This window comes from Mauremys mutica, chromosome 11 (genome assembly GCF_020497125.1).
Source record: "Mauremys mutica isolate MM-2020 ecotype Southern chromosome 11, ASM2049712v1, whole genome shotgun sequence".
Taxonomy (NCBI): domain Eukaryota; kingdom Metazoa; phylum Chordata; order Testudines; family Geoemydidae; genus Mauremys; species Mauremys mutica.
In genome coordinates this window covers 37,941,101-37,958,865 of record NC_059082.1, presented here as the reverse complement: position 1 = coordinate 37,958,865, position 17,765 = coordinate 37,941,101, and the positions used below count along the sequence as shown (strand labels likewise).

General features: G+C 49.1%; 1 protein-coding gene across 4 annotated transcripts in view; it reads right to left on the bottom strand.

Annotated features, from left to right (window-relative positions):
• Positions 1 to 17,765, bottom strand: part of MAN2C1 (mannosidase alpha class 2C member 1) — a 39,941-nt gene that overhangs the window by 20,687 nt on the left and 1,489 nt on the right. The window contains exons 1-6 of one of the 4 annotated variants that reach the window (XM_044978620.1): positions 7,960 to 8,123; positions 4,510 to 4,635; positions 2,856 to 2,979; positions 2,155 to 2,225; positions 1,477 to 1,654; positions 840 to 1,029 (exon numbers count right to left, since the gene is read on the bottom strand). In XM_044978620.1, coding sequence (XP_044834555.1) covers positions 840 to 1,029; positions 1,477 to 1,654; positions 2,155 to 2,225; positions 2,856 to 2,979; positions 4,510 to 4,635; positions 7,960 to 8,060 — 790 coding nt within the window. In that variant the 5' untranslated portion in view covers positions 8,061 to 8,123. Of the gene's footprint in view, positions 1 to 839; positions 1,030 to 1,476; positions 1,655 to 2,154; positions 2,226 to 2,855; positions 2,980 to 4,509; positions 4,636 to 5,574; positions 5,628 to 7,024; positions 7,552 to 7,959; positions 8,124 to 17,765 lie in introns of those variants that run through there. The other 3 variants (XM_044978621.1, XM_044978623.1, XM_044978622.1) reach the window with 3 other exon arrangements.

Below are 17,765 nucleotides of genomic sequence, written 5' to 3'. Positions count from 1 at the left end.
GCTCGGCATCAGTCCAGCAGCCGCCATGCTCCAGCTACCCAGCTCTGAAGGCAGTTCAGAAGTAAGGGTGGCAATACCACGACCACCCCTACAATAGCTTTGCAACCCCCTTTTGGCCTGGGACCCCTAGTTTGAGAAACACAGACTTGAGGGCTTTACAGGTTTGTATTTTGCTGTTTTTCCATACATATTCATGCTTTGTTTACAACTGCGTGAAATTTAAGATTTAAATATCTGAAATTGTGACAATAAAGATTTTTAAAATGCTATGACCATGCAATTCACAAAGATGGACGGTGAATTCGGTAGGGCCCTACTCATCTGGGATCCAAGCTGTGCTGCCTTTACAAGAATCAACCACTGCAGGGTGTGAAGACATGGGAAAAATCACACTATTAAAATGTCAGTGGATTGAAGCATGGCTGTAAGTCCTGAAGAGTCCTCAGCTCACGGGGCTGCTGCCTGTCCTGGATACCTCACTTCCTTTCCCCACAATAGCATGACTAGGAAAAACCCCATGGGAATTTGAAATCTAGGGGCCAGGCAAAGGAACTAAGGAATGGGCATGGAAGGCTTTGACATGCCCCTTTGTAAAGGATGCCTTCCAGCCCTGTGGTAAGTCACCATCTCCAGTCAGGCTGACACGGCTACATACATTTTGTAGCTGATAGCTGGGATATTCCTGTCCCTTCTCCTAGAGGCTCAGGGCATCACTTCTACAGAACACTCAGTGCCTGCTCGCCTGAGAACTGCTCCCCTCTGGCAGCACCCAGCATCACTGGCTAGCCCTACTAACCACAGGCCTTTCCATAGCACGCATCCCCGGGACCCATTCTTACCAGAATCGATGTGGCAGTGGCCCATAGCATGGATGGAGTGCTGGCTCTCGCCATTCTTCTGCCTGAAGATGGAAGAGGCGAGGTGACGCACTGCAGGGAAGGTAGAGGAGTCTGTGACATCAAGCAGGTTAACCATCTGATTGGCCACATATAGTGTCTGGAAGCTCCGCTGGTTTTCCTCCCCGAGGAACTGAGGGAGGGCAAGAGTGAGAAGAGAGAGACGCTTAGCTCAGCAACTCTTATATTGGACAGGCTGAGAGTCTATATGATGGATAGCACGCTGAACTGCTGCACACGTGGACAGCCCATTAGCAGTGTCCTACCAACTTCCCACCTCTCTACCAATGACACGTGTAGCCTGAGGCACACGCAAAGATGGTGTTTCCTTCCCCTACTATACACATTTCACTTTTTTGGAACTCAGAGGCTGCTGATGTTAGCTGACATGATGAGACAAAGGAGACACTTCCAGTTGTACACAAACTACAATGGCAAATACTTACTCCTTCAGGTCGTTTTGGTAGAGGCTGGAGAGCTGGGGGAAGGAGGTCAAACCAAAGGAAAGTCATGAAAAAAGGACGAGAGAGGGACGTAGAGGAGCTGGAGAATAAAAGAGACAGAGGACTGAAGTATTTACCTTGGCCATGTCCACTAGTATCTCAAAATCTACCAGCAGCTCATGGACATCCCTGTTGAAGACCACAAGCTCCGCCTTGTTCAGGGTGAACTTCTTGTCAGGGTCAGGAGGTGCAATCAGGCTGCCTTTTCCAGCCCCAAAGAGACCATTGCAGGCAACTTCCACGTAGACAGTCAGACTGTAGAAATGAGAAAAAGGGAAACAGAAGTCACCAGAGATCAATGAGCAACTCACTGTGTTCTCTGCGTAGAGACTGGGAAACAAGATCTGCCAAAAGCACAGGAACGGTCGGACAAAGCCAGACCAGTGGCCCGTCTAGTCTGGTATCCTGTCTCTTACGGTGGCCAGTGCTTCAGAGACAGACAGACATACTACACCAACCTAACTGTGCAACACTACCCCACAAGGGACAAATTTCTTCCTCATCCTACCTAGTGAGCAACTCACACCCTGAAGCACAGCAATCAATAAACCTTGTCATTGTAATCCAGCCTGATGTTACCTCATGAGCTGAGCAGCCAATAGGTGACAATGCTGCATCACTGGTCCTCACAGCTCTGAACAGAGAGGCCTGGGCACTTTCCCTGTGTGGTGTGGCTGGGCCAAGAGTACCTCACAGCCCCTCCAACCAGTGCAGGGTGGGGGGTTCCCTGAATTTCAGCAAGCATCAGTGCTCACCTGTGAGGCTCTGCATCCTTGAGGCTGTCTGGCAGGATATAGCTAGTCTTCTCCCCTTCTTTAGTCAAACCCTGTGTGTTACAGGGACATTAAAATAGCTCCATGACAACACTCACGTCAAAGATGTTAACACAGGTTCAATGGGAATGGCTGCCATGCTGCATCAGTACAGAATCACTAACCCATGGCTTGTTGATGCATATCAGCAGGGGGGGCCCTTCTGACACATGGCAGATTACCACGGAGTTGTGCATACTGAGACTGTGCTCACTGTCTATGGAATTACCGTAGTACAAAGACCATTTGCAGCACCCCGCTGAATGAAAATTTTGCTCAAACTCCCTAGGACATGTCTCCATGCCTCATCAAACAGACACTAAAAACATCATGGAGAGGGTTGGCTTCTCCTATAGAGCTGCTACAAACCCAGTGTTAATACCAATCCCATGGGTATTCCATGTCACACACCAATGGTCAGGAATATTGAATTAAAAACCTCACAAAACCAGGAAGCACTATATAATTAGAGGAAATTAAAATCCAGTCTGATTCAAACCATGTAACAAATGGCAGGGAATTCCGACAGACCCGTTATAAAGGGCTGAGACAGAGAACATGTCATGGAAACAGCATTGATTGCAGCACTGCCTATGATGTACTTCTAAGAAAGATCTAGCATTGGCACACACACTTCCTCTTACCTGAACCGGCTGCGCATCCCTCCACACCATCCCTTCCCCATCGCTTTCCCACAGGAGATGCACTTCCTTCCCCACCCATTCTCTGGGGATGCTAAGCTCCACTTTAAACCAGCAGGTCCACCACCTGAAAGACAGGTACATACACTTCTGAACTGATGTTGAGCCGTTCATGATTAAGCATTTCCCTATGAAAGGTTAACATGCACAAGACACTACAGCCTCAGTAGAATCTCTAAGGAGGTCTGTGGGGAAACCACGTAGTATGTACAGACACCAATGCACAAACACACACAGGAGACAATCCCGCCAGGGCTTGCGTTTATTTTTTCCTAAGAGTGAAAGATGCTCAACTGACAGCCCCGTAGACAGAGATCTGCTCTGTATAGATCAGGTATGATAGGGCATGGTCAGCAGCAGTACAAGCACCCCACGCTCTGCCTCCACCCATACACATCAAGACAGACCCACCAGGAACATCCACGGGCAGTTTGCTCTCCATGGCTCATCCAGTCAGACAGTCAGCAAGGGGGGAAAGTTTAGAGGCGCTTTTACAGTACAGACACCTGTTGTCTAGGAACTGGATTGAGACACCCACACATTCCACCCAGGTCCCAAAGAGCCAGGGCATCTCAGCCAGCTGTCGAGTGAATCAGCCAGCTGTCTAGCAACAGTTTGACCTGCTCTCTCAGAGAAATCAGGACAAAGGAGCTGCCATGCTGGAAGCAGAAGGGGCGCACAAAGGGGGTCTCACATTACCAGCATGGAGTGAGACCAGAGATTGTGACTGCAGGGATAGAGCAACTACCCACCAGGCAGGAAAGGCCTCAGAAGGGGAGAAAAGGGATGAAATCAACCCTATTTCATGAAGGCCCAAGTCTCAAAGATCCACTCCCCGCACCTCCATAGTCTAACATGAAGTATTCCACAGGGACTGCTGACATGGGAGTCAAGTTGGAGGAGCGGGGCTCAGGATGGACAGAGACAGGTAATTAGCTTCCAGAGTTCTTGGGTCACGTTTTAGTCTGGAGTTTATTTTTATAACAAATTACAAACACCTAAGAAACAGGTATTTATGATACCTCCTTTAACTGCCCCAGCATTATCACAAGCCTTCTGTTCTGCCTGGAGATTTACCGATAGGCCCAAAGCATCAATCAAAATCAAAGTCCTAAACATGGAGCTGAAAGAATCCAAAAGAGTGAGGTAGATGGCTGAGCAAAGACATTTCAGAGTCCCTAGCTTGCAGTCTAGTCCTGCCTCTGACACTGACTTGCCACAAGGCCTCAGTCAGGTTACTTAACTTCTCCATCCCTCAGTTTCTTCCCAAACGTAAAACAGGGAGGATTAGATATCTTCTGTCCTACTTCGCCAGGGGTTTGAGAGGATTAGCTAATACGCATACAAGTAACCTGAAGTTAAAGTGCTAAAGATATCTTTAGGTGTAGAAAAAAATAGTTGTATACACACAGGTGTTGTACACAGTCCTACTGATTAATCTGCAGCACTTGGGGAGTAAAAATGGAATCTCACACACAGAGCTCATTGTGTCCCTCAAGGGGAAAAACAATAGTGACTTCACATCACTTCTTCATTTAAATAAACGTCAGTTAAAAATCAATTCACATCACTTTATTCCTCTAAGGCTGGTACTTACGTGGGTCCAAAGGAGTCCCCAACTTTCACAGGTTTGAATTCTTGTCTGACAGCTTCATCATGTGGGATTCGCTGAGGGGTCTGGAAGCAGGAGAGAGACACCAGGGGGCAGGTGTCCCCGAAAAGCCTGCAGTAAAGATGACATGAAATAAAGCCAATCACCCCAAGGTACGAGGATCTGTCTCCCAATCTCCCGACAAAGGCTAAAGCTTTGTCACGCTTGGTTTTTCCCCAGTGGTTCACCATTGCAGAAACATTCAGTTTAAAAAAACCCAATGTTTTAAAAAACTAACAATCCTCTTGCTTATTAGCCTGACAATAATCCTGGGTGCCCAGCATGGCATGTGGTCACCAATGGCAGCAGAACACCTGTATCTGCCTTGTATATTTTGACTACCACAAGTGCCAAGCCATGGAGATTTTCTTTCTTCCCACAAATCACACCATCATAGAAATATACGGCTGGAAGGGACCTCTAGCCCAGCCTCCTGTGCTGAGATAGGATCAGGTAAACCTAGAAGACCATCCCTGACAGGTCTTTGTCCAAGGTGTTCTTAAAAAACCTCCAATGATGGGGATTCTACCACCTCTCTAGGTAACCTGTTCCAGACCTTAACTATCCTTATAATTAGAATTATTTTCCTGAAGTCCATCCTAAATCTCCCTTGCTTCAAATTAAGCCCATTACCTCTTGTACCGTATTGTCCCGAGTATAGGCCGCACTTTTTTCCCCTAATCTAAGTCTTTAAATTAGGGGTGCGGCCTATAATCGGGATCTTGAAAAAAAACAACAATAAAAATACTTCAAATCCCAGCCGCGGCCGGGAATCAGAGCGCTCTGGCGCGTCCCCCCGCCGCCCGGCGCCGGCCCCGGCCGCGCGTCCCCCCGCCGCCCGGCGCCGGCCCCGGCCACGCGTCCCCCCCCCGCGCCCGGCGCCGGCGCCGGCCCCGGCCGTGCGTCCCCCCCGCCCGGCGCCGCATCGCCCGTCCCCATCCCCGCGTCCCCCGCCGCCCGGCTCCGGCCCCGCATCCCTTCCCGGCTGCCCTACTCTGGCCGGCCAGCTACCTGGCTCTGGCCGTCCGGCTCCCGCCACATCCTCCAGCTCTGGGCTCTGGCCGCGTGACTCCTGCTCCGGCCCAGCATCCCGGGGCTCCTGGCTCCAGCCGCGGCCGGACTGTAGTGCCGCCAGCCACATCCAGGCAGCGCAGTAAGGGGGCAGGGAGGGGGTGTTGGAGAGAGGGCAGGGGAGTTCGGGGCGGGGGGTGGATAGGAGTTGGGGGGGGTCAGAGGGCAGGGAACAGGGGCATTGAATAGGGGCAAGGGTCCTGGTGGGGCAGTTAGAAAGGATCAGGGGATGGATGGGGCGGTGGGAGGCAGTCAGGGACAAGGGTTCCAGGGGCTGTGAGGGGACAGAGAGAAGGGGTGGTTGGATGGGGCAGGGGTCCCTGGGGTGGGGGGAGGTGTCAAGGAACGCGGGGGGTTGGATGGGGCAGGAGTTCGGGGGGGGGGGCCATGATTCCTAACCCTAAGAACATTTGCTAATGTTGTTGATTGTTGTGCAGGGGAGATGGTGAGAACTGTTCCCATCAGTCTCCTTGTTGTCCATTCCTTTTCCCTTCTTTATTTACAGTATAACTACAAAATAGTTTTCAATATTTCTGAGTATATAACATATGCCGTCAAAAGCAGGACTACCAAAAGTGTTTAAAGTGTTAAAAATACTGGTACATGTCTTCCTATTCATTAAATAAAATACTGTTTTACAGTTCTACTAATGTGTATATTTTCTTTAAGTTAAAAAAAGTTAAAAATTTAATTTTTTTAAAATAGCACCAAACTTTAAGGGTGAGGCTTATAATCAGGAGCGGCCTATACTCGGAACAATACGGTACTATCCTCAGTGGATGTGGAGAACAATTGATCACCATCCTCTTCATAACAATGTTTCCCTTTTGTTCTTTTCTATTTAAATGATAGGAGCCCCTATTCAACGCTTTACAAATACCTTTGCAAGCAAAGGTTACAGCATATTAGCACTGGATGAAGCTATGACAATCTACATCAACTGAGGATCTGTCCCTAAGTGAACTCACATGAACTACATACAGTGATACCATGACTCAGTTATCTACTTGTACAGCTTTTAAAGACACTAGCTGAGCAGCAATAGTCACATTATGACTTAAAGCATCAAGAGGAAATTTATAGTCCAGACAGAAATTCCACTCCTGAAGCAGCAGAGTGACATAGTCTTAGACCCAACATGTCATTCATTCATCTGATTTCTGAAGATGATTACAATGCAATTATTGGTTTGTTCTTTTCCAGGAAAACAGGATTGAAGGATTTTTTTTAAATGTAATACAAGTGGGGGGGTTTCTGACATCCCCCCAGGTTAGTGGCTGCACCATGCTGCTATCAGAGTAGTGCACGTGTGCAGGGAACTAGATGTGAGAACAGTAGTATCGCTCTGAGGCTAGTTGGTTCCCACTTTCGCCCACACAAAACAGCCTACCTGACTCCTTTGTGCCCCATGGCAGGATTGGAGGGGGACACACGTGGCCATCCTGTTTAGCTCACATCTAGCTTCCTGGGCATGCATATATTCAGCCCCAATCCTGCAATTTATTTTAAGTGGATTGGCTGTGCGTCTACGCAGAAACCCCATTAACTTCAATGAGGTTCCACACTGGGGTCCTCCTGAGCAGAGCCAGTTGCAGGAGCAAGCATTTATGTGACAGCTGCCAGGAATAGAGGCAGTAATTGTAGGGTCTATGAAAGTAGTCTTTTTGTTTAAATATTTGAGAGCCAAATAACAGGAAGATTGTGGTGTTGGTAAGACAGATGGGTCTGTGAGAGGATCTCTGTGGAGAACCTCCTTCCTACACTGTGAGAAACCCAAAAGCATTGTCAGAATCCGAGAGAAAGAAGCAGAAAAATGAAACTGACCAGCCTAACTGCAGCGTGAAACAGCAAAGGGGAAAGACAGAGCAGCAGAGCACCTTTGATTTTTAAAGCCTTTAAACGCACAATAAAGGAGCTTGCGAGTGTCCCTTCACCCACCCCCCGCAGCCTGCTCCAAGCTTTCGGAGCAGCGACACCCGCTGTAGTAGGTGGGGACGCCCCACCCGATCGTCCCCGCCCCGGGGCACGGCTGGACTCACTGCGACTCTCAGGCAGAGCCACAGGCCGAGCAGCGGGTTTCACTGCGGAGAAGCCACGTCGCTTTCCAAACCCAGACCCGTCCGATCCCGGCCCGCGCTCACAGCCGGGCCAGCAGGACCCAGGGGCCGGTGGCGGCTCGGGTCCCCCAGCGGGGCTCGCTCCGCAGCTCGCCCGCGCACCCCCCGGCCCAGCGTCCCGAGCGCGAGCGCAGCGCCGGCCCGGGGGACGCCCGCGGGCCGCTGGTTCCCGGCCGGAGGGGGCGGGGCGGACCGGTCCGGCTCCCACCTGCCCCGGAGGTTGCATTCGGGGAAGCCGGGCCCGGAGAGGAGCTTCTCGGCCCGCTCCAGCGTGGTGCGCCGGTGCTTCAGCACCTGGGGCCCGGCCATGGCCCCGCGGAGCAGCGCGGACACGGGCCGAGCCACAGCTCCGGAGTCCGGCGACAGGGGGAGCCCGAACCCCTGGGCTACTGCGCATGTGCGGTGCCGGGGGGGGGGAGCGCCCCGGGGGCGGGGCCTGGGTCCCGCCTCTCCCTGTCGCCCAGCAACGGGCACTCGAGTCCCTCCAGCTCCCTTTCATGTGCTGCTTTCTAGTCATCACTGCACGCAAGAGAGATGAATTATCCATTGTAATTAGCGATAGCACTGGGTCTCCTACTGACTCTGACCCCATTGCCTGGCAATTTTACACCTTCAAATAGTTTTACTCACACCACTCTGTTGTCACTGTTACATCAGCTGCATTGTGAATGTATCATAGGTAGAAAGGGGACCCCCCTTTCAAACCCTCTCAGGCTCAAACCCTGCTAGCTGCTCCCTGTAGGTGGATGCCTACAGAGTCTTCAGTGAGCTTCATCCTAGGTGCAGTGAGCCACCCACAATGATCAGCTTGTAAGATCGGGTCCTTCGTTGGGACAACTTCTCTGATGATCAGAACAGTTACTGAAATCATTCCCAGACGTGTGAGCAACCAGAGAAGCTTGAACTCAATCATGTATTAAAATATACACTCTCTATCTCCACTTCTGCCAATGTGCTCAATAGGCAATAAATCAGGCAAGGACAGTCATTTAAAGATACAGCTCTGTAAGAGAAGAATTTGGGCCCTGTGAATTTCCCATGTTGCAGAATTTGGCTTCCAGAAAGTAGTAGAGTACAGTAAGTTCCACACCGCCCTTGCTTGTTCTCTCCATTCACTCCTACTGCACCATGATCCTTTGTCCAATGAGGGTTTTGATCTGACCTGCATTGTTTTCAGGATGCTGTTTCTTGGGATTCTGCGGCTAAGTCGTCCCACCCCCATGGCCAAACCCATGGTAGAAGGCTCTGGGGGAGGAAATCTCCATGAGGAGACCCTAGCTGAGATACCTCCACATCATCCTGGTAGGGGGCGAAGAGGGAACAAAGCCACAAGGCCCACCCTCAAGCCCTGCACATCCCCAGAGCACTGCAGAAGGCCAGGGCTGTCCATGCAGAGGCCTTTTATCTCCACACCAGCTCTAGCCCCAAATTCAGTTGAAGGCAATGGGAGCACTGGCTCCACAGCCCCACTGAAAATCTGGCATTGAGGGGCACAAGATACTCTTGTTACAAAGGAACATTGAGATGATCAGAAAGCTGGAACCAGGGACCATCCTAGAGTTTGGCAGCTTTTACTTAGGAGAGTCAAGAGCTTTGATTCATTCTAAATTAGACTCTTCCTCAGTCACCCTGTGTGAGTGTGTGGATACAGAGAGAGAAAGTATCTATTGGGTTTCCGGGAAACGGGGCGGGCGGAAGCCCGCCCCATGCTAACGGATCCCCGCCTCAGCCTAAGAGGAGGATCTACAGGACCTCAGAAACCCACTAATTGCGGGGGACAACTAATAAAAGAACAGGGACAGGAGTGCGGTCAAAGGGTCATAAGAAGGGAGCCTGACGGGGACACCGAGCAGAGAACCCCAGACAGCGCCCACTGCTCCAGAGGAACTCCGCCCGGAGACGTGAACGGACTAAGGATCGGAAACAAGCCCCACAGTCGCAGGAGTCTCCATTGGCCAACCTCCTCTCTCTGGTCGCGTAGATGGCCATTTTAGCCAGGGCGAGGAGTGGGTGTGTACCTATATGGGTAGGAAAAAGCAGGGAAAGGAGGGAGGGAGCAGAGACAGGCACTAGGGAAAGACACCTCTGGGGAATGGGGAGCAAGTGGGTTGGGCGAGGAAGAGCCAAAAAGGGACAGAAGGAAAGAAAGAGGCGGGGTGGGGGGAGGAAAGAGAGAGAAAACAGGGAGGCCTGGTGGGAAGGCGAGCTGGGGAAACTCAGGGGAAGAGCCCACCGGCCCCAGGGAAAAGGGTTGGAGGAAGTACAGAGGAAGAGAATAGAAAGAATGGGGGCGGGGGTGGGAGGGAAGATGAAGGGGGAATCAAAATCATAGAGAGGAGAAGAGATAAAGAAATGGCTCAAGGGGAGGAGAGAGCAAGACAAGCCACCACGTTATTAGAAAGGCCGTACCGGGTCAGACCAAAGGTCCATCTAGCCCAGTATCTGTCTACCGACAGTGGCCAATGCCAGGTGCCCCTGAGGGAGTGAACCTAACAGGCAATGATCAAGTGATCTCTCTCCTGCCATCCATCTCCATCCTCTGACGAACAGAGGCTAGGGACACCATTCTTACCCATCCTGGCTAATAGCCATTTATGGACTTAGCCACCATGAATTTATCCAGTCCCCTTTTAAACATTGTTATAGTCCTAGCCTTCACAACCTCCTCAGGTAAGGAGTTCCACAAGTTGACTGTGCGCTGCGTGAAGAAGAACTTCCTTTTATTTGTTTTAAACCTGCTGCCTATTAATTTCATTTGGTGACCCCTAGTTCTTGTATTATGGGAATAAGTAAATAACTTTTCCTTATCCACTTTCTCAACATCACTCATGATTTTATATACCTCTATCATGTCCCCCCTTAGTCTTCTCTTTTCCAAACTGAAGAGTCCTAGCCTCTTTAATCTTTCCTCATATGGGACCCTCTCTAAACCCCTAATCATTTTAGTTGCTCTTTTCTGAACCTTTTCTAGTGCTAGAATATCTTTTTTGAGGTGAGGAGACCACATCTGTACACAGTATTCGAGATGTGGGCGTACCATGGATTTATATAAGGGCAATAATATATTCTCAGTCTTATTCTCTATCCCCTTTTTAATGATTCCTAACATCCTGTTTGCTTTTTTGACCGCCTCTGCACACTGCGTGGACATCTTCAGAGAACTGTCCACGATAACTCCAAGATCTTTTTCCTGACTCGTTGTAGCTAAATTAGCCCCCATCATGTTGTATGTATAGTTGGGGTTATTTTTTCCAATGTGCATTACTTTACATTTATCCACATTAAATTTCATTTGCCATTTTGTTGCCCAATCACTTAGTTTTGTGAGATCTTTTTGAAGTTCTTCACAATCTGCTTTGGTCTTAACTATCTTGAGTAGTTTAGTATCATCTGCAAACTTTGCCACCTCACTGTTTACCCCTTTCTCCAGATCATTTATGAATAAATTGAATAGGATTGGTCCTAGGACTGACCCTTGGGGAACACCACTAGTTACCCCTCTCCATTCTGAGAATTTACCATTAATTCCTTCCCTTTGTGCCCTGTCCTTTAACCAGTTCTCAATCCATGAAAGGACCTTTCCTTTTATCCCATGACAGCTTAATTTACGTAAGAGCCTTTGGTGAGGGACCTTGTCAAAGGCTTTCTGGAAATCTAAGTACACTATGTCCACCGGATCCCCCTTGTCCACATGTTTGTTGACCCCTTCAAAGAACTCTAATAGATTAGTAAGACACGATTTCCCTTTACAGAAACCATGTTGACTATTGCTCAAGAATTTATGTTTTTCTATGTGTCTGACAATTTTATTCTTTACTATTGTTTCAACTAATTTGCCAGGTACCGACGTTAGACTTACCGGTCTGTAATTGCTGGGATCACCCCTAGAGCCCTTTTTAAATATTGGTGTTACATTAGCTAACTTCCAGTCATTGGGTACCAAAGCCGATTTAAAGGACAGGTTATCAATAAAAAATTGATCAAATGTTCCAATAACTCATAACAGGGAATGTTGAGGAAAGGGAGACAGACTGAATGAGCCCAAACAGAAAGGCCAACTAATAACTCAAGGACAGTGTTAAGATCATGCCTGGTCAAAAAGAGAACTGTGAGGCAGGAAATCAAGGGACCAAAACTGGTGTGTCGGAAATGAGATCTAATTGGTGGACAAAATAATAAGGGGAATGACTATTCCACCCATCGCTCCCTTTGGGGTCCGTTAGAAAAAAAAAAGACCTTCGGGGAGAATGAAGTGCTCTGACTAGCTGGGAGATGGGTGGACAGGAAGAAGTGAGCTTCACTGCATGGCTGCCACATCCACCATCTCCTAGGGACCACAGGATCCACCGTAACACTCTTGGGTCTTCATGATCTTGATCCTGATGCTGAGAAATATCCTGTCCAGACCAGGCCTGAGAGAGAGGGACTTCAGATGACATGGCCAGCTTCACTGGCTCCGGCCAAATCCCAAACACCACCTGGGATGTAAGACTTTGGTTCCTGCTGTCACCACTGCTCCCACCTTTGTGTGACATTTTCCTTCCCTCCTATTTCTCCTCTTCCCTCTCCCTCTCCTTTTGCCTTCTGTTTAGTAAGAGTCTGGCTGAGCTGGCCAAGACTGCATATTTTGCAGCACTGCAGTGATCCTGTGACTAAAGAGGTGGCAAAAAGCAATGTTCTAAGCAGCCCAATGCTGGTACAAGTTTGCCAGGTCTCAGAGCGGCTGATCGGACCGTGTGCTGTGCCTTTAGTTCGCCAGCAGTAAGGCTGCAAGTGAAAGTTTTTCAATCTTCCCCTTTTTGTGTGTTTTTGACTTATTCTGTCTTTTCGGAAACAGCATCCCTCTGCAACAACAGATCCAGCCCATCTCAGCTAACTCCTTCTCTCTACCAAAAACAAAAACAAACAAAAGCAAATAAAAAAACCCAAATAACAAAGGGAAAAACAAGGGACAGCTATTACCATCTTTAATACCATCAAAGAGACCTTCAGACAGGGCTTGTCCCTTCTAAAAACTCTCTAAAGCAAAAGAATATTGTTAAAACAAAAGCCTCACTCAATACGCTACATTTCAAATGTGTGAACTGTTTCCTTCTTGTTCTGTGTCTTTAATAAAAGATTTTTAACGGGGTGTTTGCTGTGGGACTGAGCAGACCAATGTCTGTGTGTTCCAAAATCCCAAGCCTTGTTTCACTGGTTAGTGCTGTACAGTGACAGGTCATGTTAACACCTTTCAATCTCTAGGCCAATATATTCCATTAAAGCGAATACAAAAACCTTCTAGGCTATGGCTGCCTCTCGGCCCCCAACTCATAATAGCCCTTGGGAGAGCTGCATTGCTCAGCTGCCCCACACCCTCCCCCCACCCCAGTGCCGGCCCCACACCCATCCTCCTCTCCATCAACCCCACAGTCTCAACCTTGGGGTCAGCTACAACTCTGCCCCTCCTTCTCCTCCTCCCCCCACCCCACATCCAGGCTGCTACCCAATCTCGCCAGTCATAGAATCATAGAATATCAGGGTTGGAAGGGACCTCAGGAGGTCATCTAGTCCAACCCCCTGCTCAAAGCAGGACCAATTCCCAACTAAATCATCCCAGCCAGGGTTTTGTCAAGCCTGACCTTAAAAACCTCTAAGGAAGGAGATTCTACCACCTCCCTAGGTAACTCATTCCAATGCTTCACCACCCTCCTAGTGAAAAAGCTTTTCCTAATATCCAACCTAAACCTCCCCCACTGCAACTTGAGACCATTACTCCTTGTTCTGTCATCTGCTACCACTGAGAACAGTCTAGATCCATCCTCTTTGGAACCCCATTTCAGGTAGCTGAAAGCAGCTATCAAATCCCCCCTCATTCTTCTCTTCTGCAGTCTAAACAATCCCAGTTCCCTCAGCCTCTCCTCATAAGTCATGTGCTCCAGCCCCCTAATCATTTTTGTTGCTCTCCACTGGACTCTTTCCAATTTTTCCACATCCTTCTTGTAGTGTGGGGCCCAAAACTGGACACGGTACTCCAGATGAGGCCTCACCAATGTCGAATAGAGGGGAACGATCATGTGCCTCCATCTGTTGGCAGTGCCCCTACTTATACAGCCCAAAATGCTGTTAGCCTTCTTGGACTACACAGGGCACACTGTTGACTCATATCCAACTTCTCGTCCACTGTAACCCCCAGGTCCTTTTTCTGCAGAACTGCTGCCTTGCCATTCGGTCCCTAGTCTGTAGCAGAGCATGGGATTCTTCCATCCTAAGTGCAGGACTCTGCACTTTCCTTCTTGAACCTCATCAGATTTCTTTTGGTCCAATCCTCTACTTTCTCTAGGTCCCTCTGTATCCTATCCCTACCCTCCAGAATATCTACTATTCCTCCCAGTTTAGTGTAATCTGCAAATTTGCTGAGGGTGCAATCCACACTATCCTCCAGATCATTAATGAAGATACTGAACAAAACTGGCCCCAGGACCGACCCTTGGGGCACTCCGCTTGATACCGGCTGCCAACTAGACTGGACCCATTGATCACTACCTGTTGAGTCCGATGATCTAGCCAGTTTCTATCCACCTTATAGTCCATTCATCCACCCCATACTCCTTTAACTTGCCAGCAAGAACACTGTGGAAGACCGTAGCAAAACCTTTGCTAAAGTCAAGGAATAACACATCCACTGCTTTCCCCTCATCCACAGAGCCAGTTATTTCATCATAGAAGGCAATTAGGTTAGTCAGGCATGATTTGCCCTTGGTGAATCCATGTTGACTGTTCCTGATCACTTTCCTCTCCTCTAAGTGCTTCAGAATTGATTCCTTGAGGACCTGCTCCATGATTTTTCCTGGGACTGAGGTGAGGCTGACTGGCCTGTAGTTCCCCAGATCCTCCTTCTTCCCTTTTTTAAAGATGGGCACTACATTAGCCTTTTTCCAGTCATCCGGGACCTCCCCCGATCGCCATGAGTTTTCAAAGATAATGGCCAACGGCTCTGCAGTCACCTCCACCAACTTCTTTTGCATCCTTAGATGCAGCACATACGGCCCCATGGACTTGTGCTCATCCAGCTTTTCTAAATAGTCCCAAACCACTTCTTTCTCCACAGAGGGCTGGTCACCTCCTCCCCGTGCTGTGCTGCCCAGTGCAGTAGTCTGGGAGCTGACCTTGTTCGTGAAGACAGAGGCAAAAAAAACCCACTGAGTACATTAGCTTTTTCCATATCCTCTGTCACTAGGTTACCTTCCTCATTCAGTAAGGGGCCCACACTTTCCTTGACTTTCTTCTTGTTGCTAACATACCTGAAGAAACCCTTCTTGTTATTCTTAACATCTCTTGCTAGCTGCAACTCCAAGTGTGATTTGGCCTTACTGATTTCACTCCTGCATGCCTCAGCAATATTTTTATACTCCTGCCTGGTCATTTGTCCAGTCTTCCACCTCTTGTAAGCTTCTTTTTTGTGTTTAAGATCAGCAAGGCTTTCACTGTTATTTACTATTCTTTCTACTGTGACAAAGTTCCTCCTCTACCTTGGTCAGTCCTGCGCTTATTGGCAGATTTGCTCGCCTCAGATCTTCTCCTCTGGTGGAACCCACAGTCCGGGTCAACTCCTCCTGTGTCTGATCAGGAGTTGGGAGGTTTCGGGGGAACTCCAGGTTCCAGCCCAGGGCCCTGTGGATTACAGCTGTGTATAGTGCCTCCTGTAACAGCTGCATGACAACTACAACTCCCTGGGCTACTTCCCCATGGACTCCTCCAAACACCTTCTTTATTCTCACCACAAGACCTTCCTCCTGGTGTCTGATAACGCTTGTACTCCTCAGTCCTCCAGCAGCACACCCACACCCACACCCACACCCACACCCCTCCTTGCATCTCTTGCTCCCAGCTCCTCACATGCGCACCACAAACTGAAGTGAGATCCTTTTTAAACCCAGGTGCACTGATTAGCCTCCTTAATTGATTCTAGCAGCTTCTTGATTGGCTGCAGGTGTTCTAATCAGCCTGTCTGCCTTAATTGTTTCCAGAAAGTTCCTGACTGTTTTGGAACCTTCCCTGTTAACTTACCCAGGGAAAGGGGACCTACTTAACCTGGGGCTAATATATCTGCCTTCTGTTACTCTCCTGTAGCCATCTGGCCTGAGCCTATCACACTACACATCGGGATGGTTTGTTCCTGCAACCTCAATAAGGATTCTTTAAAATAGAGCCAGCTCTCCTGGACTCCTTTCTTGCTCACGTTATTCTCCCAGGGGATCCTGCCCATCAGTTCCCTGAGGTGTCAAAGTCTGCTTTTCTGAAGTCCAGGGTTCGTATTCTGCTGCTCTCCTTTCTTCCTTGTGTCAGGATCCTGAACTCGACCATCTCATGGTCACTGCCTCCCAGGTTGACATCCACTTTTGCTTCCCCTACTAATTCCTCCAGCACTTGCACCAGAAAATTGTCCCCTACGCTTTCCAAAAACTTCCTGGATTGTCTGTGCATCGCTGTATTGCTCTCACAGCACATATCAGGGTGACTGAAGTCTCCCATGAGAACCGGGGCCTGCGATCCAGTAACTTCTGTTAGTTGCCAGAAGAAAGCCTCATCCACCTCATCGCCCCCCGGTCTGGTGGTCTATAGCAGACTCCCACCACGACACCACCCTTGTTGCTCACACTTCTAAACTTAATTCAGAGACTCTCAGGTTTTTCTGCAGTTTCATACCGGAGCTCTGAGCAGTCATGCTGCTCTCTTACATACAATGCAACTCTCCCACCTTTTCTGCCCTGCCTGTCCTTCCTGAACAGTCCTTCCTTTACCATGTCTCTACAATCCCCCTCGTCCTCTCCAGCCCACCTGCTCCAGGCCTTGATCACCCATCCCATTAACTCTGCCCTCCCCCCGTATCTCCTCTCATTCCCCTTCAGAGCCCGCTATAAAATCATCTCACCCATCAGACCAGCCCATTATGATCCCTCCCCTGGCTTCCTCGCAGGTCCTACAGTAGAGCCAGCAAATTCCCCAAAAATGCATCTCTCAGGGCCACCCAAACCATGTGCAAATTCAGCAAATCCTTTCAGCCACACAGAAAAAGGGAATGTTTTGTTTTAAAAATCCAACCAGTCTGGACCATTCCACAGCAAAATGTTGTCACTTTTCATTTTGAAATTGAGGCAACGTTAAAAGAGAGGTGGAGGGGTCTTGAAAAACACCCACAAACAACCTGAAATGAACAACCAAAACAATTTTGTTTCAGGCCAAACCGAACCAATATATATATATATATTTAATTCTCTGACTGGCCTCCAAACTGAAAAGTCACTGATTTGCTCAGCTCCATTCAGCGCCCGAGTGCAGCTCCTTCTTGAATCTTTGCAAACTTCGTCCCCATCTAACTCTCCAGGCTCATTCCCCCGCCACTCTCCCAGCCATTCCCTTTGTGTCCTTCCCTGGTTCTCCCTTGCCATGCTGCTTCTCAGACTAACATTATTCTCCCCTGCTCCTGCCCCAAACTTTCCTCTCTTCCTTCAAGTTCCTCCTTAAACACAATGGGAAATCAAATAAACCAAGCAAGAGATTCGCTGCCCTCCCCTGGGTTGCACAGCCCCCAGCATATTGGGACTCAAGAAATACCCACGGGTCCTGCGCTCTGACTGCCTTTTATTGAAGCCTTTAGGAATGAGATTTAGTGTCCGTGTGTATCCTTCGGAAAGAATCTTCTCAGCCCTTTTATTCTCTCGGGCCAGGGCACCGATGCAGCTGTGGCTGGACTAGCAATTGGAGCGCCTCACGCTGAGACAGGCGCCCAGTCCAGTCTCATGCTTCAGGGATTCCATGATCACTGAGGGCTGAGGAAGGACTTTTTTACCCATATGGCAGAGAACAGCAAAGCTGGCCAGGTGCATTGTGGGGATTTCACCTTCCCCTTTGCTGCTGCAAGAGGCAAGATACTGGAGTGGACTGACACAGAATGATTTTGCACCTTGTGGTTGAATCTCCTCTTCTCATGACACATTATATAGACAGGGTTTGTGGGGAGGCCCCGGGGCT